The following is a 24,900-nucleotide window of genomic DNA, read 5'->3' as shown; positions in this document are numbered from 1 at the left end:
TATACGAGTCCTTCAACACAAGAAAACGACTATAAAATGCCCACACACTAGACAAGTATCAACGGCGCTCTGAACATGAAGTTATTTATGCCCAGTACGTGAGTCCGTTATGCCCTTTTCCCGTAGGCTATCACAGGACTTTCAAGTTCCCAAAGAACAGACCCCAGGTGGGACGTCCACGTCATCCCATCGCACTAAAAGTGTCCAAATGCATCTTAATCGAATCAGCTCCCGTATATACCAAAATACTACGCAAGCTCCATTGAGTTGTTTCGGGGAGGTGAATTTGTAGGGATCGATCCCCCTGTGGGTGGGGGAGAGAGAATCCGGTGGAGGGGGGAGTTCATAGGAAAGGTCAAGAGTTCAAGCAGTGACCCACCGATTCGAAATTCCCTGCCATCCCACGCCTTGTGTGGGATGGCCGCTTCTAATTATGGCTCACTAATTGACAAATAATTATGGAACGCTGGGGCTGAATATCTCACACTCTCACAGTCTCTCTCCCTCTTACACGTTTAGCGTCAACGCTTTCCAGAGTGAGAAAACGTTACGCAGCCATGGGGTAAATACTGAACGCTCTTTCACACAAGAACAGGACTGTTTTTGGTGTGAGAGACTTTTATGTCTCCGCTATTCAACTAAATACTCTATTTAGTGCGAACAAAGTACTCTGTTTAGTGAGGAAATCTTCAATGTCTTTCCTTTCATTCACCAAACAAACGGAGCTTCAATATTAAATATTTAATTAATGTTTTCTAATATTGATGAAATTGATTCTTTTGTTAATGGGATGTTTCCAAACAAACGGAGCTTCAATATTAAATATTTAATTAATGTTTTCTAATATTGATGGACTTGATTCTTTTGTTAATGAGATGTTTTGAGATTCCTTCAACTGGAGAATTGAAGTTTATATGGGAAGGGAGGTTCCAAATTCACATATAGGACAATAATATGGCCAGCGTTATTGGAAGTTGAAAATCAAGATATTTCATTTCACTTCTGAAATTATTGATCATTTGAGACTAGATGCTGTAATATACTTTTCCTACAGTTACCTTGAAAAGTGGCCATTCCTGCACTGATTACAGAACGCAAAGAATCACTTTTCCGCTCTAGTGCACAAAGTATTACTTTGCGTACTCTTAATAAGTTACTTTGCTTATTATCTTGCAACCATCCCAATCAGCTGTTGACATTGTTGGTGTGTATTTTGAATGTGAATTTGTTCTATCTATATTTTTTCTGATTTTCAAATAAATAAAAATGAGAACTCATTAAATTATACATTTTGAATATTATTCATTATTTCAAATAATATTTTTTTCATTCATAAATTATTGATTGGTTGAAAAATTATTTAGAAATAATTTACTCAGAATTATTCGAATGTTTAAATCTATTTGATTAATTTAATTTTTAATTTTAATAAATGATCGATTATTAATTTTCAATTGGATTATCAAGTTAAAATGAGTTAAAGCTGTTATTAATAACAAAATTATACAGACAAACATTTGATGGATTTCAGCCATCATTTTACCCATAATCAACCACTTCTCATATTCAATGGTAACAATTGTAGGAAAAATTTCATATGAAATACGTGCGCAAAGTTCCTCTGCTGCACTCAAGAAACCATTCCGCCCTCGTCTACGGCTCGTGCATAAACGTTTCTTTCGGTGCAGCAAACTGTCACTTTGCGCACTAGTTGCACAAATAACTATTTTGTGAAATATTGGTTTGGAAGTCAGAATCAGGAAAGACTCAGACAAGAAAATTCGAATTTTCATAAGATTATATTCTACGGTTTTGGAAACAATATTTATATTTATCTTAATATGTCACAAATTTGGGATGATGCAACCAAAACTGAACACTCAATACTGATTCAATCTCGATTTAAACTCAAATTATTATTCAAACTTTGATTAGAAATAATCATCGAATGTAAGACTCTAGAGGTTGTAAATGATTGATTGAGCATAGCAACTTCAAGTAGCTTACTTATTTTTGAGTTGTGGGTCGAGTCGCTCTCTGATTGTTGATTTGTAATCATGTGAGTTTGTGGGTTTCTTTATATCTTTAACGATGAATTTCTCACACTTTTATCAATCAACTCCAAATTTCGAATTTCGAACCCAAAACAATCTTATTCTTCGAACCATTATACAGATCAAGTTCATTGGTCAACAAAATTGACTCATTCCTCTATCCTTTCTGAAAATACACTATGCTAAACTAATAACTATCATTGTTTTACTATCACAAATATCAGCTGTCAGCTGGACTATTAATTGCATGCAATTGAGAATCCAGGCAACTTTTCCTGACACTCCTCCACTGCTTTTAATAGAACAGTTGACAGAATATCAGCAAAGTTGTGAGCAAGTTCTCCAACCCGGGGAGAATAAATAAATATAGAGTGAGGTGCTACTCACTCAATAAATTCGAATGCAATATCATATCAGCTTCTCATCTTACAGGAGTTCGAATTCATTGTATTTTTTTTCTCTTTGTGAAAGATTAACTGTCATGATAGCCTCAAGACGTCACACTAATCAATTGGATTATCACTTTACCATATATAATATGTAGTATTCTTAAGTTATTTTTTCCAAGCATTTGCGATTTTTGTAAATTAATGTAATACAGTGAAATCTCTCTTAACGGACAGAGTTTTCAGGTCGCAACTGATCAATTTCAGGGCCTCTGACATGACCTAACGACTGCTTTTTAGGCAGCCGGGACCGACGGCTTAACGTGTCCATCCGAAACACGGGAGTGGCCCGAGATAAATATAACGGACACCTAAATATAACGGACATCTTTCAATAACGGCAAATTTTTATTCCCCGCCATTTCTCCATAAGAGGAATATACATCATTATCCCTAAATAGCAGACTCTCTCAATAACGGTTAACGGACACTTGGAAGGGACAAATTTGTGAAATAACGGACACCAAAAAGTGTTTTTTAGGACAAATAAAATTCCTCTTTCTGGCACATTAATTTGTGAGAAAGCTTTAGAAACAGCCCACAAGTTAGGTGTTAATGATTTTAAAGCATCGTCAGGTTAGAAAAATTTCGAAACTGACATAACATCTCATATAAAGCTGTTTGTGGAGAGATCGATTCTGTTGATGAAAGCATGTGTTAGAGTGGAAAGAAAAAAAATATTTATGTGAAGGCTTTGAACAAAAGAACATTTTCTACTATGATGAGACTGGTCTATTTTTCAGAGCTTTACCGGACAAAATTATGTGTTTGAAGGGTGAAAATTGTAAAGGAGGGAAAATTTCTAAGGAAAGATAAAAAGCTCTGTTGACTGTAAACATGATAGGTGAATTTGAATAGCCATCTATGATAGGGAAAGCTGCCGAACCAAGATTTTTCAAGAGGGTTAACATAAACCAATTGAATGTTCAATGGCATTCTAATAAATGCAGCCTTGATGACTAGAGACCTAATGACTGAGTTTCCATTCAATTTTGATAGAAAGATGAAGAGACAAAATAGAAGGGAGTGTTAATTTCTGTACAACGCTGCATAATTATCATCCTGTAAACATCACTTTGGAAAAATGTGAAGATGATCTTTTTTCCACCGAATGCTACTCCAGCCTCTCACCACTGGATCAAGGGGTGATAAAAAACTCAAAAGTTTTTATAGACAAAGTATTTTGCGTTATATTATAGCAAAGATGGAAGATGTTGCTACCCTCTACACCTTCTCTATATAAAAAAGTAAATGAACAGAAGTTCTCAATAGCGGACAACTCTGTATAGCGGACATTTCACTAATCTCCAGAGGTGTCCGCTATTGGGAGATTTCACTGTACTTTCTTTAACATTATCAAATTTGAATTGTATAGTTGGTACTTGAAGCAGAATAAGTGAACTGCAACTTCACTGTCAAACACAAGGTTTCTTATGTTGGCAGTGCCAAATATTACATAGATAATATTGTTATGCTCAAGTTGCATTTAATGTCCATTTGTATTACTTTTGTAATTATATTGTAGAAAATGTATTGTAATTTCTGACAATAATTTAACCCTCCTAGTACCACGTTGGGTCGTATCCGACCCCAGGCGCCATTGCTTATCGGTTTGTGGTATGTTGATGGGGAAACGCCACCCCCTTCCATGTAACCTTTCCTTCAGTATTTCTCCGGCACAGACCGAGCTTACGTTCGCGATACATAAACTTTCTTTATTATCGCCAATTTTATGTTAGTGTCAAGAACAGGGTCGCATCCGACCCCACATGGCCTTTCTTGTTCAACTTATTTCGATACTTATTGTTTGAATTAGACTATCAATTTGCGTTCTCGTTAAGTGGAATAGTTATTACGCACTTTTAGCTTGCATATACTGATCGTGGTAATGATAGAAATGATTTCAACTTGCAGATAGAAAGAGATCTGTATAGATGCATAGAAACCCTTATGAAGTTCCCAGAGAGAATGGAACTAGTTTTAAATTATAATGGATTATTTTTATCCTACCTAGGCATGTCATTAAGTATTTCTATGCCTTTTTTAGCAGATTTAGTTTTTAAGTTGTAAATACCAGCAAGCTTGTTCATGGTATAACCACACTCTGATGTAGATTTAGAACCACTGGAAAGCTGGAACTTTGTACTCATATTATAAAAAGTTTTTTAATCATTCAATTGTTTTTTTTCCATTTTTATATATGAATGTTCAAATAAATGATATTTCATTCAAATTTAAATGAATTTTTGTGAAGAAAAAATCATAATTGGAGACTGGGTCGAAACGACCCCACCCGGTCTTCTATGTCTCATGCACCATGTGGTACTAGGAGGGTGATTTCTGATCCATTCTGCATGTCCCTTCTCAATATTATAGCAATTTCTGTTCAATTTTCGCAGGTCAAGAAAATTTCAATAGATGCAAAATCCATTTCAATTTCTGATTTAATTTCCTTGGCAGGTCAATGTGTTCAGACCTGGTCTACGTGATCCTGTTCCCGCAGCTTCTGATGGTGGTTCACTTCAAACACCATTGCAACACATACGGCTCCCTCGCCGCCTACATTATGGCGTTCCTGGTGCGCCTCTCAGGCGGGGAGCCCCTCATGGGCCTGCCTGCCCTCATCCACTACCCAGGGTGGGACGAGGAGGAGCAACGTCAGCTGTTTCCCTTCCGCACAATGGCTATGCTCATCTCTCTCATCACACTGGTCGGAGTGTCTTGGGTCACCAAGTGAGTCTGCAATTCAAAGCTAACTAAATTTCAATGATTATTATTTTTTTTTATTTCATTGACAATTACAAATCATAATTATAATAAATAACAGTATAAAATGATTGGGAGAAGACAACAGGCATAGCCCAAAACTGTCTTCTCCCAAATTTTTACAAATAATGTTTCTACAAATAATTATATCAGCACTTTAACTGTATCACTGGTCTCTGAGACCGGTACAAAAATTTCGCAATGCATTATTGATACACCTGACTTTCCGTTTGGCTCCTCCCTCTCAGTAGCTGTTCGATGAAAATCAGAGAACAATTACTTTTGAAAAACAATTACTCCTGAAATCAGTAGGAAACAATCGTTTCAGTGGGATTAGAAGAGTCATTACGAACATAGCTGATAGTTTTAACCTCACTTTGGACTATTTATGTGCCAAAATCAAGGAATTGAAGAAGTTTTGGGCAATTGCCTGTTTCTTTTTCCAAATATCGTGTTTGTGACTGTTCTTATAAATAAATAAATAAATAAATAAATAGCCCCAGTGTATTGTTCACGCTATCCGGCATCGTACCGGACGATACGATTGGTGTTTCATCAATCCCGGTATTCCCGGTCTGTGATACCGGAGGATACGCTTTAACGCAACTCTTTAGTGGCTCATCTTTGAGTGCTACGTATCATTGAATAATATTGAAGAATAACAATCTACACAACCTAAAATATTTTTTGATTTCCGTTGGGGAAGTTTATCAACTGTAAACTAAGTTGCAGACAAGAAACAAACTCAGTAGAGACGAATTTATAATTTTTCTGGATATTACTGTTCAAGTACTATTCTCAATGAAATAATTTTGTCCAGTAAAGTAGAATAAGTAAAGATCCATAAATAAATAATAATTGATGCGGATTTCAGTGAACGGATCAAGAAAAATTCGTTGGATTTTCAGAGTTCACATTGTTCTCGAGTTGATTTTGTTTTGTTAAAGAAAAAAAAAGTATTCTTATTCATAATAATCACTTGTTAAGAATTTTAACGAAATTGTATTTTGTTTTTTATGGCAATAACTTTTGATTTGATTTCCGATCTCGTTTTTCTGTTTTCTCATATTATTTCTGATTCTATGATATGTGATTGTTCATTTCAGATGGGCATTCGAGACAGGACGACTGGCACCAGGCTATGACTGGTTCAAGTGTGTGGTGAACATCCCTGAAGACGTGGTGAGGGTGGGTGAACCGGCAGAGGGTGAGCAGATGTCCATGACTGCAGGAGCCATGGGTCGCATGTATGGTGCAGCCACCATGGTCGGAAAGGTATTTCATCTATGCAAAATATAATCATTATGTAATACCAATGTAATACTATCGGAACTGTTGAATGCAACATGGTACACTTGGGGTAACTTTCTTCAAAGTTTTTTTAGAATTTTTTTTAGAGATTCTATTTCTCTCAAAGAAATAATGTACTGCCAATTTGCGTTTCTCAAAATATTCAAGTGGTCATATCCCCTGAACGGGGAAGAATTCAGCTAATCCGTTCACAGGTTTGAGTTACTCGCATCAAGGAGCATAAGAAGGCAGAGTTGATAATGATTTTATTCCTCCCGAAAAAAATGATAAAAATAATGACCAATTCGCGTTTTTTGATATTCAAGTGGTCATATCACCTAAACAGTAGTGAATTATGCTAATCCGTTTGCAAATCCGAGTTCCTTGCATCAAGGAGCATAAGGTCACGACGTTTTAGCGATTTTCATTTCTCTTAGATGGACTATTCGTTTCACTCTATTACAAATTGAAAATCTCGGGTAAAGATAGTGTCAAGCAACAATTTTGAATCTATAGGAAGAGTAAAGTGGTGAGTCACAGATCCATTTTTGTTTACGAATAAATAAAAAAAAATCTAGTGTGGCGCACTCATACAACTTTCCTTGCCGTTATGAAAATTGATCACCTGACGCTAATGTTCACGCGCATCTCAAGTCTACTATTCAAAGATTTGAGCCTGCTGGTGACAGGGCGATAACGCTGGAGACATACAAGGTCTGCTATCTCTTCATAGTGAATCATTTAATAGAATCAACAGTAGTTGCCCATAGTTTGCAATTGGATAATCACATTTTCCCGAATTTCGAGCTTATTTTCAATTTTAGGTGAATATGTTACTGGAAATTAATTGTAGAGATTTTAATGGTCAATCTTTCCCACTCAAAATTTTTTGTTTAAAATTGTATCTGAAGCCTGATAATTGATAATCTAAAATCAAACTTTGCATAGATGGGTGGAGCTTCTAAAATTTTTACAGATATGGGACTTGTGGCAGTTGATGGAGCTTATCGATGACTATTGTAGGTATAACTTTAATCGAAATCGTTGGAGCCGTTTTCGAGAAAATCGCGGAAAACCCTGTTTTTGAAATATTTTCACCATTTTAGCAGCCATCTTGAATTGCGTTTGATCGAAATTATTCGTGTCGGATCCTTATATTTTAAGGACCTTAAGTTTCAAATTTCAAGTCATTCCGTTGATTGAGAGATAAGATATCGTGTAGACAGACGCACATACACTCTCTCTCACACACACACACACAACACACACACACACACACCACACAACACACCACACACACACACACACACACACACACACACAACACACACACACACACACACACACACAACACACACACACCACACACACACCACACACACACACACCCACGCACACACATAATATACAGACAGACCAATACCCAAAAACCACTTTTTTCAGAAATACCTAATTTTTTTTCCAAAGCAATACTTCCCTTACCTATGGTAATAGGGCAAGGAAAGTAAAAAGTATATGAAGCCCACTTATTATATTTATTGAAGTGAGAAACAGGTAATCTTGAAATAGAACTAAATAAATATCATTATAACTTGGTTTTCACATAACATAGAAATAAAACCTAACTGTACACTGAACGATTATTATTTTGGTTAATATAGTGCTAAGCAACAATCACTTCGAATTCTGTTCTAGAAGGTATTTTATTGTATTTTATATTGGTTGGATGAAGTCAGAATCTTATTCAGAATTGTGTATAAATTCATATGAATTATTGGTATCCCTGCCAAAGACAAGATTTCCTTTACATGCCATTCTGCATAGTGAATAACTCTTTTGCTTGACACTGTCTTGACCGGAATCTTCACTTAAAATTGTTATGGGCGATAATATAATTTTTGTCATAGTCATTCAATTTCAGCTGTTTTACATCCCTGAAATCAAGCCGGTAAACAGCTGATTGTAGAACAAATAAACATTATGATTCTCATTACAGCATACTAAACTGTAATGAATTCATATTATGTTTCCTTACAGTTGAGTATGTTTCCTAGTTCCGAATTTGGAACAGCAAAACTGTTCCTATAGCCGCCTTTCAGCGCTCCAGGTGGAATTTTTGTCAACTACAATCAAGAAATTCCTTATTTGAAACTTGTGAACTAGGTTTGTTTATAGAATGCATGTAGTAATGTCAGCACAAGCAGGTAATGTTTGCTGTTTCTCAATTATTCTTTTACATTCCTTAATCACAACATCAAATTAATGATTGGGAGAGAATCAACAGGATAAACCCAAAACTGTTCCTCTCCCTAATTTTGATAAAAATAGATCATTAATAGGTCTTTTCTAGATTATTATGACAAAAAATAGTGTAAGCTACTTGGACGTGAATGTCTTTTGCAGTGCTCGAATGAAATTCTAGTCTCGGCTAACGCCTCGACTAGAAACATCATTCTCGCCTGCAAAACGGCCCTTCCCGTCCTTGTGACTTAAGATACTATTATCAACAGAGCTGTCTGTAGTCATATTACAGCAAGATATGCATTATGAGCATATTGTTCAGCAACAGATGGAAGCCACAGTTCATTTTTCCAGAAAATGTTGCTTGGCACTAATTCATCCCGACCCCTTCACTTAATGGTGAGTAACGATCTGATCTTATTTATTTAAAGGATGAGATGAACGGCCGCATAAATCCCGCCCTGGAGACGGACGACGACGATCCCGCACTGGATCTGGCGGATCTGCGGCAACGCAACGTGGCCAGCGGAGCGGCTGCGGCGGCGGGACGAAACGCAAGCGGGGGCGGCGGCGGCGGAGGTGCGGGACACATGAACCCTGGACCCGCTGCTACGGGCATTCAGGGGCAGACCTCGCTCTAAGCGGGGCACGGGTGGAGTCGGTGGACCAGTGGGCGGAACTCTGATCGGGAAGGTTAACATCTGAGATGCTATTGAACTAAGAGGAGGGTTTATATCTGAGAACTAGTTTTATGAAAATACATTTTCTAGAATATGACACTGGAAAAGTGTCACTATCCAACTAAATATTCACAATACAATTCCTCACAGGAGTAGTGAAAGAAGAAGAAGAAGAAGAAGAAGAAGAAGAAGAAGAAGAAGAAGAAGAAGAAGAAGAAGAAGAAGAAGAAGAAGAAGAAGAAGAAGAAGAAGACAGGAGAAGAAGAAGAAGAAGAAGAAGAAGAAGAAGAAGAAAATGATGACGAAGAAGAAGAAGAAAGTGATGATGAAGAAGGAGAAGAAGAAGAAGACTGAGAAAGATGAGTGTGGGAAGAAGAAGAAGGATGAGTAGGAGAGGAAAAATAGTGATGAGAATATGAACGAGATATAAAAAGCAGCAGGAGAGTTGGTGAAGGAAGAGGTTGATCAAAGAGATTGGAAAAAAGACACAAAAAAATGAGAGGAAGAAGAGAAGAGGCGAAATTGGGTGGAGAAAAGGAAGAGAGGAATAAGAGAAGAGGCAGGATTAAGTAGAGGAAAAGGAAGATATGAAGAATGAGCAGGAGGAAGTGGAGGGAGAATAATATTAGAAGACAGGAGAGTATTCATTCTCTTCAGGAAAGTATATACTCTGAATTATACTATATGAAAGACAAACGGATTGGGATTCTAATCGGGAAGGTCTACATAAAGTAAAAGGAGTACTCTCTATGAAGGATATACTTTAAAAAGTGATATAAAGATTGGGCTGGAATGCCACCAGGAAGGCTTGTGTACAAGTAGTCTCATACTCTTCCCAGAATATACTCTCTGGGAAGGCTATGGAACTATTACTATGGAAACTATGGAAAAATGAGGTAGTTCTCTTATATACGAGGAAGGTATACATCTGAGAAGTAGTCTGATATCCTCTCCAAAATTATTATGAAAATGACTAGAATATTCTACTCTTACTAGTAAAATTTACATCAGAAAAATCGTTGGAGAGTTTTATTATATTTATATTAATTTTTCAATTATGAAGTGAAGAAGGAGCAGGAGGGAGTTGAGGAGGAGTAATGAGGATGAGGAGGAGAAGGGAAGGATAGAGAGAGAATGATAAGGGGGAGGATAAAAGGAGAGGAAGAATGAAGATTATGAGGAGGCCGATAAGAGAGGAGATGGAGGAAGAGGTGAAGAAATAGGACGTGGAGGAGGATGAAGAATGAGTGAGAGGAGAAGGAAGAGGTGGTAGTGAAGAACGAGGAGGGGAAGAAGGAGAAGGAATAAGAGGAGGAAGAGAAGACATCGAGGAGAATATTCAATAAGGAGGTAAATAAATATCTGAGAATGTCTCTCGAAGGTTTACATCGTAGAAATTGAGATATAAAACTGGTATACAATAATAGTCATTGAGATAATGGAATTTGAAAAAAATGTGAGTATTGTTAACGTGACCTTAAGGAGACAGAATGTCCGTGTTTCAGCTGAATCCAAAGGTGCGTACAGATATACGCGCCGCGAACATGAGCAATTCACTTTTAATCAGCTGATGCCAAGCTTTTTATATCTGTATCTTACCGTTTCTGTAAAAATACAGATATAGTCAGCTGATTAGAAGTGAATTGCTCATGTTCGCGGCGCGTATATCTGTACGCACTTTAAGAAGTTATAGACGGCATGTAGGCTACTGATGTACCAAATATTTTACAAAATAAATGTCAGAGATTCCTTGTAAGAAGTTCAAAACACTAGTTGGTAGAGGTATCTTCATTCAACCAAGCAAACATAATATCGTGTGATACCGTACTCCCATTCTCTCCTACAGATTGTATACTGTAAGTTTGATAGTACGCGTATTGATACGTCTGGGCAGAGAGGAAATAATACAAAAGAAATACAAAAGAGATACAGAAGAATACAAAAGAAATACAAAAGAATATGAATAGATATAAATTTGTCTCAGGTTCAGGTCAAGAGTCTAGGATAATACACGTATTGATAAGTCTGGGCAGAGAGGAAATAATACAAAAGAAATACAAAAGAGATACAGAAGAATACAAAAGAAATACAAAAGAATATGAATAGATATAAATTTTTCTCAGGTTCAGGTCAAGAGTCTAGGATAATACACGTATTGATAAGTCTGGGCAGAGAGGGAATCATAAGAAAGAAATACAAGAGAATTTCAAAAGATATACAAAAGAATATAAATAAATTTATATTTTGTCTCTATTCTGGGTCTAGGATCTAGGGTCCTGCTTCCACTGGTCCACAGGAGAGTCATGCTGTAATATTTCTCTAAGAAGGCACTAACGAACTAGTTTAGGAGAAACTAGTATACTAGACCAGTCAGTAGTATAAATAGAAAATTGTTATTTTAGTATTGTAAATGTATGAAAGTCACGTACTCACCCATACAATGATAACACAATATCATTTGATACGCACATTAATTCAGTATTGTTTCCTAAATTATTGAAAACCAACACAAAATCATCCTTACTTGATTTGAAAGAATAATTTGTTTGTGGGAGATGACTATAGTAAATTTAATGGTCTTTCCAGTAATTGTCATAATATATATGCGGTCATGCTCGAAAAAGGTTTCATATGAGTAATGCTACTTAATGCAATATTGTAATAAATAGATAAAATAATTGATATAATTATTGGTGGAGTGATATTATTAATATAGATCGAAAGAGCTTGCTTATGAGTAATGAGCTACCTATTGTAATATTGTTATAAATGGATAAAATTCATTGGTTGAGTTATATTCTTGATAGATGAATGGAACGGATTAAGTATATCAAGTGCTGTATAGAGATTGAACTAATGTGACAAAAATTGGGACGTAGGAAACCCCTCAGCCAACTAACAGTTAATCGAGAGGTTATAATTCATATCCTTATCTATATATAAAAGCGAAATGGCACTGACTGACTGACTCACTCACTCACTCGCAGAACTAGAAATCTACTCGACCAAAAACGTTCAAATCTGGTAGGTATGTTCAGTTGGCCCTCTAGAGGCGCACTAAGAACGGATTTGGAAAAATTAGCAAAGATACGCCCAAAATCTGCGTTTTTCCAGCGTTTTCTCAGCTTTATCGAGATCAAATGAACAGAAATTGTTCAAATTTAGTACAGAAGCTCAGCTAGGGTGTAATAATGTTGTGTTAGAAGGAATTTGCAATAACGTCAAAGATACGCCCATAATTAGCGTTTTTCCAGCGTTTTTTTTTATTTTTCTCAGATTTATCGAGAACAAATGAACAGAAAATGTTCAAATTCACTACAGAAGCTCAGCTTATGTTGTGTTAGAAGGAATTCGAAATAACGCCAAAGATACGCCCAAAATTAGCGTTTTTTTCAACGTTTTTCTGCGTTTTCTAAATACTTTGACTTTCTGATGGAATGTAGCATCATCAAATGAAAAATGCATGCGAGCGAAGCGAGCCCACTGATCTCATTTTTGGACGATCCAGTCGGGGGTCCAGGGGGCGGAACCCCTGGCTAGACGGATATGGCGAGCGAAGCGAGCCTGACGGCTAGTCGCAGTATAATATTATTGTATGATCAAGGCTTTGATGTCAAAACATACCTGGCAATGTTGTGAGATGAGCTTTTCATCACTTTCCAACATTCTATCCCCCAGTTGCACATAAGTATGTTAACTTTCAATCTTGATTAAATGTTACTAGAACCAATTAGAGAAGCTTTTTCCTCAGATAAACCTTCTCTGATTGGCTCTTGTGGAATTTAATCCTGATTAAAATTAATCCTGATTGAACATGCTTTTGTGCAACCGGGCTTATGACTCGTTTTTGAAAACTCAAAAGAGTGTCGTCAAAATTAGTTCAAAAACGAGTTATTACGTATAGTCAGGTCCACGTTATAATGTCAGTGTTTGATCAGCAGTGGTATTGCTATCCTTGTCTATCATTCAACAAACCGGATAGCGCTATCTCTTTCTCGCTTTGCTCTATTGTCAGATCGCCTTTTAAGAATGTAGAATTAATATTAATTAACAAAATATTTCATCTTAATCATGTAAATTCATAATGAAATTATTGAAGATATAATATCTTGCTTAATAAAATATAATTGATTATTTAAAACGAGAACGAACAGTTAATATCACAATCATAAATCTGTATAGCTACCGTCTATAGAAGGCATTGACAAGACAGAGGATCGGCAACGTTGTATCTTGCTTGATAAAATATAATTGATTATTTAAAACGAGAATGAACAGTTAATATTACAATCATAAATCTGTATAGCTACCGTCTATAGAAGGCATTGACAAGACAGAGGATCGACAACGTTGTATCTTGCTTAATAAAATATAATTGATTATTTAAAACGAGGATGAACAGTTAATATTACATTAATAAATCTGTATAGCTACCGTCTATAGGAGGCATTGACAAGACAGAGGATCGGCAACGTTGTTCTTCCATCTTTCTCCACTGCTATTATAACGTTAACCTCACTATAGCAGCTCGTCATGGATAGTAAAATAGATGAGTATTCTATGGATCAAGTCAGCCTTGAAAATAACCAACTACGAGTGAAAAATGAATTTGTTTTCTTTATTAAAGAGGAGGATGATGGAAATCATTTCTGTTAATTAACGTGATCCAGAAAATTGATTGTAATTGATAGTGTGCTTATCTGGGAATTCACATGAGTGAGATTTCCAAGTTCAGGTTCATTACTAAGCTTTTAACGAAAGTACAAGATATGAAATGAATCGTTGAAAACAAATTTAATTGAAGGATCTCACACAGAGTATTTAATCAGTTAATTGCAGTTAATTTAAGAATGGCAACCGATCATTGAATGGGTGAATACGCTTAATATTTCTCTGATATGTCCACTTCAAAAATATTCCAGAAATGCTAAACGTTCAACAGTAAAAGATCTGATACTACCATCTCAAGGGTTGTGTGGCAGAGAGGACCAGGAGACCTAACTCTGCCATAATGGAGGCAATTAATCAATCAATCAATCAATCTTGAGTGAAATCTTTTTAAATCCTTGGTTCCGATTGGAGAAAAGCCGCGGTTAAATTTCAACCGTGATCAATTCCACAGGAAAACACCTTCTCCGATTGGTTCTCGTTGAATTAATCACGGTTTAAATTCAACCGGATTTTGTGCAACCGAACCTCAGTTTCTATTGTAGTTTTCAGAAAAATGTCACAGATGCCACTCCATAACATACACGGTTTTCATGACAGAATAAAATCTCAATGGCATTTGAAAATTGGAGTTTCATGAAATTGCAATTTCAGTCAAGTGAAACGAATAAGGTTTTTTGTAATATTTTTTGAAGTGTATCCAGCAGAGAAATATTGATACTGAACCAGCTCAGCTGTTTCAATTATCACAGTATTCATTGTAATTATTGAAATTCAGTTTATGATGTATAAATAATAAATTAGTAGGAATCAATCATTGAGAATTGATGTAAATGTTTGAAAAGTATTGTTGAATATTGTTGGTTATTTTGTGTTATTTTTGAAAAGTTTATTATAACGGGGTGTTCAGTTACCGAATACGAGCTTGGTTTTCATCAGGTGATAATATTGAATATACAATTAATATAAATTGGTGTTATTAAATCTATTTAATAGAGTAAGGATTGATGAGATGTATATTTTCTCCTTTGAAAATCATTGAAATTATACTATAATAATGTATTTTGAAAGATTGATGTTCAATATGAGTGTTCATAGGTGCATAATACGTAATCTACCTACTACGAAACAATATTGACAAGGATAATTATTAAGAAGGATTATTCTCAATATTATCGAGCCTTTGAGAATGTCCATCAATTTTATGAAGATCTATCAGACCATGACACATGAATTCAATTATTTCCAATAATGTAATATATATAACAATTATAAATTGATATTATTTATCAAGTTGACTACTACGAGAGTCAAGAATTGCATAATGCATTCATTTTGCTCTGATTCAATCAATATCCATTATTATAATTCATATACATGAATTCCACAGTAAATCAATCAGATTTATCCAACATTATTATTACTCATATTCAATCGAAATATTTTAATTAATTTTTCCGATGAATCACATCTCAAAATTTTCAAGAAAGGCTGGAAAAAATTATCCTTTGTCGATGAATAGATTCTAAAGCACATATTTCTGTAATCAACTGGATAAATTTGATTCTCTCAATGGGAAATTATGATTGTTTGTATTATAGGTGTTTCATCCCAATGTTCTCATGCACCCAAGTTAAAATCTATTGAGATTAGAGGAATATTAAATTTGTATTGGAATGTAATATCTCAATACTGATGACTTACTGTTGAATATTATCCACGCTTATTGTATATCTAGATGTAACTTAAAGTGGGAATGAGGAGTTCGAGGTTGGGACTGGACCCCAGTACTAATGATTAAGTTAATATTAGTTAAAATTAACGGAACTCCGTAACAAAACATATCAATGTTAAGTGTAACTTCTCATGTAACATGAACATATCATTAGTTTAAAATATAGATAGAAGTAAATATTATAAATATATAGATGGATGTAAATAGTATTATATATGAAAACTGTCTAGATCTAGGGAGATCTTGTAAACTAGATGTTAGAGTACTGCTCCTTAAAAAGGAACTATAGTGTGATAAAACGCTTACCCTAAGACGGTGGAATGTACGGGAAAGATGGTAATACATTTGAAATGGTACTGTACCTTAATAAAATAGATGCAATAAAGTTGTTTAACTCAATGTGTAAAAATTAGAATTTTTTTTGAAGCCCGATATCCTTCCTGATCCCTTGAATGAATAATTAATTAATGTAAATAAACTTTAGGCTCAATTTTCTCGAAACAATATGTCACTTGGACTCCTTGTATTATAACCCCTCCAATTAGACCTGAAGTTTCAACAAAGTGCGCAAAAAATAGAGCTCAATGCCTTAAAACAAGTCCTGATTCTAAATTCGAACTTGATCCATGCTGTAGGAGTGAAAGTATAACTCAAACATTTAATTATTCACCAATAGCTCCTGAAATATCAGAACTATAGGAGGAATCGTATATGAAAATCATGAAGATAATGATAATTCCAAACCGTTCATTATACAGTAATAGGGAAGCCTTGTGTGGGGCACTGCGACTATAGTGAAGTCCACGTTATAATGGCAGTGTTTGATAGCGGAGAGCGCTATCTCTTTCTCGCTTTGCTCTGTTGCCAGATCTTCTTTCAACAATGTGGAATTAATAATTAATCAACATAATATTTCATTTCAATTATGAAAATTAATCATGAAATTATTGAAAAATGTAATTTATTGCTTAATAAAATACAGGGTGATTCAAAGAATATCACAACTTTGAAAATCTGTATTTAATCAAGGAAACATGATAGAAACTTGGGTTGTGAATCAAAATGAAGAGTATTAAATTAAGTTTTACCCCACTAGAAAACAAGTTCACAAAGGTGACCCCCTCCAGACACTCGTGTGGTATCTATACGATACTCGAACTCGTTGCACACCCTCAGTAGCATATCGGGCGTAACAGTTTGTATAGCTGCTGTTATTTCTTGTTTGAGCTCCTCAATGTTAGCTGGTAGAGGCGGTCGATACACCTTATCTTTAACGTACCCCCATAGAAAAAAATCGGAGGGGGTGAGGTGAGGGCTTGTTGGAGGCCAGTGATGAAGTGCTCTGTCTCGAGCTGCTTAGCAGCCGATCCATTGCCTCGGATAGTTTTCATTCAAATAGGCTGCACGGACAGATGAGTGCCAATGCGACTAAATAAGCAACTAAAAAAACTTCAGAGCTTCCTTAAATCGATGACAGATAGTGCTTTACTCTCCGTTTATTCTTTGCAGAGTTATCAATTTTCAAAGTTGTGGTATTCTTTTTGAATCACGGTGTATAATTGATTATTTTAAACGAGAATGAACAGTTCATATCAAGATACCTAGAATAAATGTATTCTAGGTGAATATTCTATGTTCATATTACATCAATAACCCTGTATCAGCTACCGTCTATAGAAGGCATTGACAAACAGAGGATCGGCAACGTTTTTCTCCGATCTTTCTCCACTGCCATTCTAACGTGGACCTCACTATATCATAACAGCACTGGCAACAATTTTAACGATTTAACCACCAAGAATGGTATATAGCTATACACTATCCTTATTCAACCACAGCATGAAAATTCTTTCGTCGCCGCATGCGAATCGCAGTGGTGTGCACAGGGCTTGGATGAGATTCTAATCTGATTAAAAATTCCACAATGATATCTAGAATTTTGTATCCTCCACTCGTAATAGAAAAACAAGAAGATGTAGAGGTATCAAGGTCAAACAAAGACAACTTCAAGTCTAGAACACAGAGTTTGAATAAAAAACATACTTTATTAAGAAGACTAACTAGTAGGCCTACATAATATTTTGATGATTATTTCAAATATACAAAACATTTACAATAAATATAGACAATGCCAGCTCTAATGTATCATTCATGCTAGTTTAGTTGAGCTTGTTCTCACATCCTTCATCAAAAAATTACAAAAAGCTTATTCATCTCTGATGGATTTATATCACATTGAAAAATGATCTTCTCACTCTGTTAGAGGGGAAAGACATTGTCTTATCATGGTAACTTCTGATAATCAGAGATATTTAACCTGGTTAATCTATTCATTATTGTCTCACTGTTCCTTGATGAAAATTAGAATCAACTAATTCTACTTATCCTCTCAATGCAATATTCAAATAGTAAATTATTCATTAAAATTCTACAGTTGAGTAGTAATCATCGATAAAATAGAATAGCAAATTTCATTAATTTGTTGAAATATGATAATTATCATTCATTGAATGAAAGTGATGATTCAAGCTAGAAGAGATAAGCTCGTATATTTATAGATAACTAAAATTATGGACTTGACACATCAAATAACGTGGGAGTAATAAATTATATTCCAATTTGTTTCCAATTTGAGAAACAAATGTAATACACAATATTAATCGAATTGGATAATGTGTTATTGAAATTGTACTGAAATTTCACTATTCTGATAGATTCTAAACAAAGTGAACCTGTGAACTTTCATTCGATACTTTCAATACAAAAAATATATTATTTAGAAAAACTATCAACATAGCTTCACATTGTTTGTCCAATACTTGAAAGTTAACATATTCACTTGCAACTTTTGGGAGGCCCAAACAACTTCGAGAATTTAGTGATTATGGCGATACTATACAAAGAATGATAACAAGATGAGGATTATTACAAATTTATGTCTTTCATGTAGGTTAATTGCAAAGAAACTCCTGATAACTCTTGGATACATTTATGACTTTCATGTAACAAGACAGATGTTTCAAAGATGTTAACAAAATGAGAATATTACAAATTTGTGTCTTTCATGTAGGTTACTTCCAAAGAAACTCTTGGATGTATTTGGGTTTGATGATTATGATGATAAAGAATGGTTACAAAATGAGCATATTACAAATGTATGTCTCTTATGTAGGTAACTGTGAAGGTAACTCTTGGACGTGTCCCACAGTTTGATGAATATGATAATATAAAATAGTAACAAAATAAGAGAGTTACAAATTTAAGTTACTTTGTAAGCGTCATAATGATTCTAGAGAGAGCTTTCCATTGTAATCAATAAACATATCCACCGTTACTTGCATACTGTTGTCCACCACTGGATCCCGATTGACCAGTCGATGGAGCTCCATAGCTGGATGCGGGCCTTGAAGGAGCTCCAAAACTAGTCGAAGGAGCTCCATAGGATGAGGAAGGTACAGCGGCAGGTGCTCCATAGGATGAAGATGGTCTGGCCGCTCCACTGCTGGGCGCTCCATAGCTTGACGATGGCTGTTTTGCTGGAGCTCCGTAACTTGAGGATGGAGGTGCTGCAGGGGTACCATAGCTGGAGGATGGTTGAGCTGGAGCACCGTAACTGGAGGATGGTTGTCTAGCTGGAGCTCCATAGCTTGATGAGGGCTGGGCTGGAGCTCCATAGCTTGATGAGGGTTGGGCTGGAGCACCATAGCTTGATGATGGTTGTTGAGGTCTCGCTGGAGCTCCATAGCTTGAAGAAGGCTGGGCTGGTGCTCCATAACTTGATGATGGCTGTTGAGGTCTCGCTGGAGCTCCATAGCTTGAAGAAGGCTGGGCTGGTGCTCCATAACTTGATGATGGTTGTTGAGGTCTTGCTGGAGCTCCATAGCTTGAGGATGGTTGAGCTGGAGCACCATAACTTGATGAGGGCTGTTGAGGTCTTGCTGGAGCACCATAGCTTGAGGATGGTTGAGCTGGAGCTCCATAGCTTGAGGATGGTTGTGCTGGAGCACCATAACTTGATGATGGTTGTTGAGGTCTCGCTGGAGCTCCATAACTTGAAGAAGGTTGGGCTGGAGCACCATAGCTTGAGGATGGTTGCTTAGCTGGTGCACCAAAGCTTTGTGATGGTCCTACACTGGGTGCTCCATAGCTTGATGAAGGTGCAGCCGGTACTCCATAACTGGATGATGGAACAGCAGGTGCTCCATATGAGGTAGATGGTCTAGAAGGGGCTCCATAGCTAGTTGAGGGTCTTGCAGGTGCTCCATATGAGCCTCCTGGTGTCTGAGCAGCAGGTGCACCATAGCTTGATGATGGAGCAGAACCACCACTGAATGACTGAGTGGGTGCTCCATAGGAGCTTGAAGGCTTCGAGGGAGCTTGAGGCACATTGAAGCTTGTGGATGATCCACCTGATGGTGCTCCATAGCTGCTCGATGGCTGTTGAGGGGCTCCATAGCTTGATGAAGGCTGTTGAGGGGCTCCATAGCTAGATGAAGGCTGTTGAGGTGCTCCATAGCTTGATGAAGGAGCAGCAGGTGCTCCATAGCTGGATTGAGGAGCAGCAACAGATGGAACTCCATAACTGCTTGAGGGAGCTGATGGAACAGATGATGGGGCACCATAGCTTTGTGATGGGGCAGCACCCCCTGAGAAGGATCCGGTTGGAGCTCCATAGGATGTTGATGGTTTTGATGGTGCTGGGTAGCCGCCACCCTGAGAACCTCCAGTTGAAGGTGTTCCATAGGAGGATGAGGGAATTCCAAAACTGATGGACTGAACCACAGATGTAACATCAAAACCACTTGAAGGTTGTGATCCTCCACCAGATGGTGCACCATAGCTCGTTGAAGGGGAGACAGCTGCTGGATAGCCACCTCCATTTGATCCTGAGGAAGGTGCTCCATAGCTTGTTGAAGGTACGCTACCAGTGGGTGCTCCATAGCTGGATGATGGAGCACTGATACCACTTGATGGAGCTCCATAGGATGATGAAGGGGCTCCAGAAGAGTAGCCACCAGCTCCACCGGATGGAGCACTATATCCTCCGCTGCTTCCAGAGAAGCCTCCACTTCCTGAAGATGGTGCTCCATAACTGCTTGATGGGGCACTCAAACCAAAACCGCCACTAGATCCTTGAGAAGGAGCACCATAGGAACTGGATGGTGCACCTCCACTGTAACCTCCTGATCCTCCAAAACCACCTGATGATGCACCTGAACTGTATCCTGCACCAGCAGAACTGCCCTGGGATGGAGCACCATAGCTGCTAGATGGTGTACCAACACTGTATCCACCACCTGTGCTACCGGTTGCAGGTGCTCCATAGCTGCTAGATGGAGCCTGAGGAGTACCATAGCTGGTAGAAGGAGTTTGAGGTGCTCCATAACTACTGGAAGGAGCTTGGGGTGCTCCATAGCCTCCAGATGGTGTTTGAGGGGCTTGGGGTGCTCCATAACTACTGGACGGAGCTTGAGGTGCTCCATAACTGCTGGATGGTGCTTGAGGGGCTTGAGGTGCTCCATAACTACTTGATGGAGCTTGAGGGGTACCATAACTTGTTGAGGGACCCTGTGGTGCTCCATAGCTACTAGATGGGGCTTGGGGTGCTTGGGGTGCTCCATAACTGCTCGATGGAGATTGGGGTGCTCCATAACTACTTGAAGGAGCTTGAGGTGTTCCATAGCTTGTTGATGGTGCTTGAGGTGCCCCATAACTACTAGATGGAGCCTGAGGGGCTTGAGGTGCTCCATAACTACTTGAAGGTGCTTGGGGTGCTCCATAACTACTTGAAGGACCTTGAGGTGTACCATAACTTGTTGAGGGAACCTGTGGTGCTCCTCCAAAGCTGCCACTCGATCCCCCACTGTAACCTCCAGCTGACCCAAAAGAAGTCGAAGGTCCAGAGCTGTAACCACCGGAGCCGCCACCACCTATGGATGGTGCTCCATAGTTTGTGGATGGCTGTGAGCCTCCACTGTAGCCTCCACCGCCTCCACCACCTTGGTTCGGCACTCCATAGCTGCCGGATGGCACCGGTGCTGGCTTGGATGGCACTCCGTAGCTGGTGGAAGGTGGAGAGCTCCCTCCTCCTAGTGAGACCGGGGTTTGGGGTCTAGGATAATTGTAGCCGCCTGGAGCTGAAACAGAACATTGTTTATTATAGTACTTTATCAGAATTTTTATATTCAGTTTTTGGATAAGCATTTGATATTGTAATATTCAGTTATCTTCCAACAATTGAAAACATAATATTATCCTGTGATCTTGTATCTCATGAGAATGAATAGAGTTTTCAGAATGTCATTGTTAATGGAAGTATATTATTTTGTTATAGAAAACCATCAGTTTAGGATTCCATATTGAACTTTCCAGTCATTCCCCATCAATTTAACACATATTATTTGGCTTAGTGTATTAATGAGGTTGTTCCCATTCTTTGTTGCTGTTTTATATTGGAAATAAGTACATAGGATATTTACTTAGTTTCATTATTTTTTCATAAATATATTTCATCTGTCTGTCTATCATCTTGTTATCTTATGACAATATTACTCATGAGAAATTCATCTTATCTTATGTTAAGATAAGATAATCATCTAACATATCTGTTATCTCATTATAATTCCTCAGTTACTGAAGGTAGGCCTATATTCGTTACAGAAAATTGATCTTTAAATGAATTTCAGAACACATCATAGCACTATGTATCAATTCCACATAATAATTACTGTAGAGAACATTTAATCACCTTATCATGTAAGAAATGATTGTCTAATCATATTTAAAACTATCACACGAAGGAAAAAATTGTTTCAAATAATTATAGTAGTGAGTAGATATAACAGTTGTAGTACGGTAACATAAATATTGTGGTGTAACTACATAAATAAGCGGTGATTCAACAAAATAATTGTCGGTTCTCTGAAAAGGATACAAAATAATATCATTTCCGTCAATAAACGACCAAAAGAGAAAGAGAGTGAGAGAGAGACAGAGAAATAGAGAGAGAGAGAGGCAGAAATTGATTTATTGATTGCCTTTATAAAGGGCGGAGTTAGGACACCAGGCCCTCTCTGCCACACAACCCTTTACATTTTTTTCCTTTAAATAAATGAATGTTTATTTCCCAAAAAACTAAAACAAACTATAGTATTGTATTTCATACAATACTATGAATAACAAAATCAAGATTGTTAAAAAATTGAAAAATTAATGAACGGAGAATCTAAGCTTCAAAGAGATTGATTGATTGAGTACTTTATTCATGTGGACTACAATATATACTGGCTTATACACTTATGCAATAGCTTACAATACAGCAAAGTTTTACATGAATTTATATAACATAAACTAAGAAAATAATTATTGATCTGTACAATAATATGAAAAAAAATCAATTTGGAATAACTATAGAAGATAATATTGTAATGCATCTACATAAATTGGCATAGCTTTGGACATATCAATGTCCATTCTTTGGAAAGAATATTAAAAATATCCTCCCCAGTAACTCTCTACCAAGAGAGAGAGAGAGGGAGTGAGAGAGAAAGAGCGAGAGAGAGTGAGAGTGAGATAGAGTGAGAGACAACCTTGAAGAATAATCTCACTACAGAACTACACATACACAATCTATCACACCATCTACACATAGAAGAAATTGGAAGTAATGATCAAACTGTACACAAACTGTTATATAGTGAGGTCCACGTTAGAAGGGCAGTGGAGAAAGATAGAAGAACAACGTTGCCGAACCTCTGTTTTGTCAATGCCTTCTATAGACGGTAGCTGATACAGGTTTATTGATGTAATATTAACTGTTCATACTTGTTCAAAATGATCAATTATATTTTATCAAGCAATAAATGATATTTTTCATAAATGAATTCCCATAATCAAGATTAAATATTTTGCTAATTAACTATATATCTACATTGTTAAAAAGCGATCTGGCAACAGAGCAAAGCGAGAAAGAGATACCGCTATCCACTTTGTTGAATGATAGACAAGGATAGCAATACCATTACTAATCAAACACTGCCTTTATAACGTGGACATCACTATAGTATTTTGAATACGTAATAAAAGAATGTTCGAGACTCCTGAGGAGAGGCTTGCTGAGAATGGAAAGAGAGAGAAGAAAATTATGTCCAATACGATTTTTTGTGAGGAGAAGATTTGTTGGCGGAAAGATGTCTGACAGACTATGGTAAGATTCACGTCTTACTTTCAGTATTGTTTCAATTAAAAGTATTAATGTAACTTATACAAAATGCTGACTGGACACTTGATCTATAATATAGATCTAGAATTATACAGGTGTTTAACTAGTAGTTCTGTGAACAGTAGACCTCACGCAGTATTCTCATCCACAAGTACCTGATTGAAACTATAGACCTTATAGAAATACAGCAATAGACTGGCTTCTCCACACATCACTTGTCAGCTGATTATGATGAATAATTCTATAGTCTGATTTTTACTCTAATATTGGCGTATGAAGGAGGCTCCTTTTTCCTTTTATATTATCCTTGAAATGCAAAATTTCCAAAAACCTTGTATATACGTCGACGCACAATCAAAGAAGGAGCATACCTGTCAAATTTCATGGAAATCTATTACCGCGTTTCGCCGTAAATGCGCAACATATAAACATTTAAACATTCAAACATTTAAACATTAAGAGAAATGCCAAACCGTCGACTTGAATCTTAGACCTCACCTCGCTCGGTCAATGATTAGAATTCATATATCTATATCAAAATGTATAGATCTATGGTGAGGTCCACGTTATAATGACAGTGTTTGAGTAGCAATGGTATTGCTATCCTTGTCTATCATTCAACAAAGCGGATGGCGCTATCTCTTTCTCGCGTTGCTCTGTTGCCAGATGGTCTTTCAACAATGTAGAGTTAATAATTGATTAACAAAATATTCCATACTAATTATGAAAATTTATAAAGGGCGGAGTTAGGACTCCAGGCCCTCTCTGCCACACAACCCTTTACATTTTTTTTTAATAA

The 24,900-nt window shown here is 36.8% G+C and overlaps 2 protein-coding genes across 3 annotated transcripts in view; one reads left to right on the top strand and one right to left on the bottom strand.

Moving 5' to 3' along the window:
• The window catches only part of LOC120348820 (high-affinity choline transporter 1-like), a gene marked incomplete in the record, with an annotated part of 64,693 nt that extends 55,069 nt beyond the window's left edge, over nucleotides 1–9,624 (top strand). Inside the window, 3 exon segments of the mRNA XM_039422242.1 lie at nucleotides 4,961–5,233; nucleotides 6,373–6,541; nucleotides 9,229–9,624. Of these exon segments, the coding sequence (XP_039278176.1) occupies nucleotides 4,961–5,233; nucleotides 6,373–6,541; nucleotides 9,229–9,438 (652 nt within the window).
• An 8,281-nt stretch (nucleotides 9,625–17,905) lies between these two features.
• The window catches only part of LOC111062422 (pro-resilin-like), a 51,361-nt gene continuing 44,366 nt past the window's right edge, over nucleotides 17,906–24,900 (bottom strand). The window contains exons 3-4 of one of the 2 annotated variants that reach the window (XM_039422241.1): nucleotides 19,904–22,017; nucleotides 17,906–19,537 (exon numbers count right to left, since the gene is read on the bottom strand). In XM_039422241.1, the coding sequence (XP_039278175.1) occupies nucleotides 19,193–19,537; nucleotides 19,904–22,017 (2,459 nt within the window). In that variant the 3' untranslated portion in view covers nucleotides 17,906–19,192. Of the gene's footprint in view, nucleotides 22,018–24,900 lie in introns of both variants that reach the window. The other variant, XM_039422240.1, reaches the window with a different exon arrangement.

Source organism: Nilaparvata lugens, chromosome 2 (assembly GCF_014356525.2).
Source record: "Nilaparvata lugens isolate BPH chromosome 2, ASM1435652v1, whole genome shotgun sequence".
NCBI lineage: Eukaryota > Metazoa > Arthropoda > Insecta > Hemiptera > Delphacidae > Nilaparvata > Nilaparvata lugens.
The sequence above is the reverse complement of the archived record's forward strand: the minus strand, read 5'-3'. Positions and strand labels throughout refer to the sequence as shown.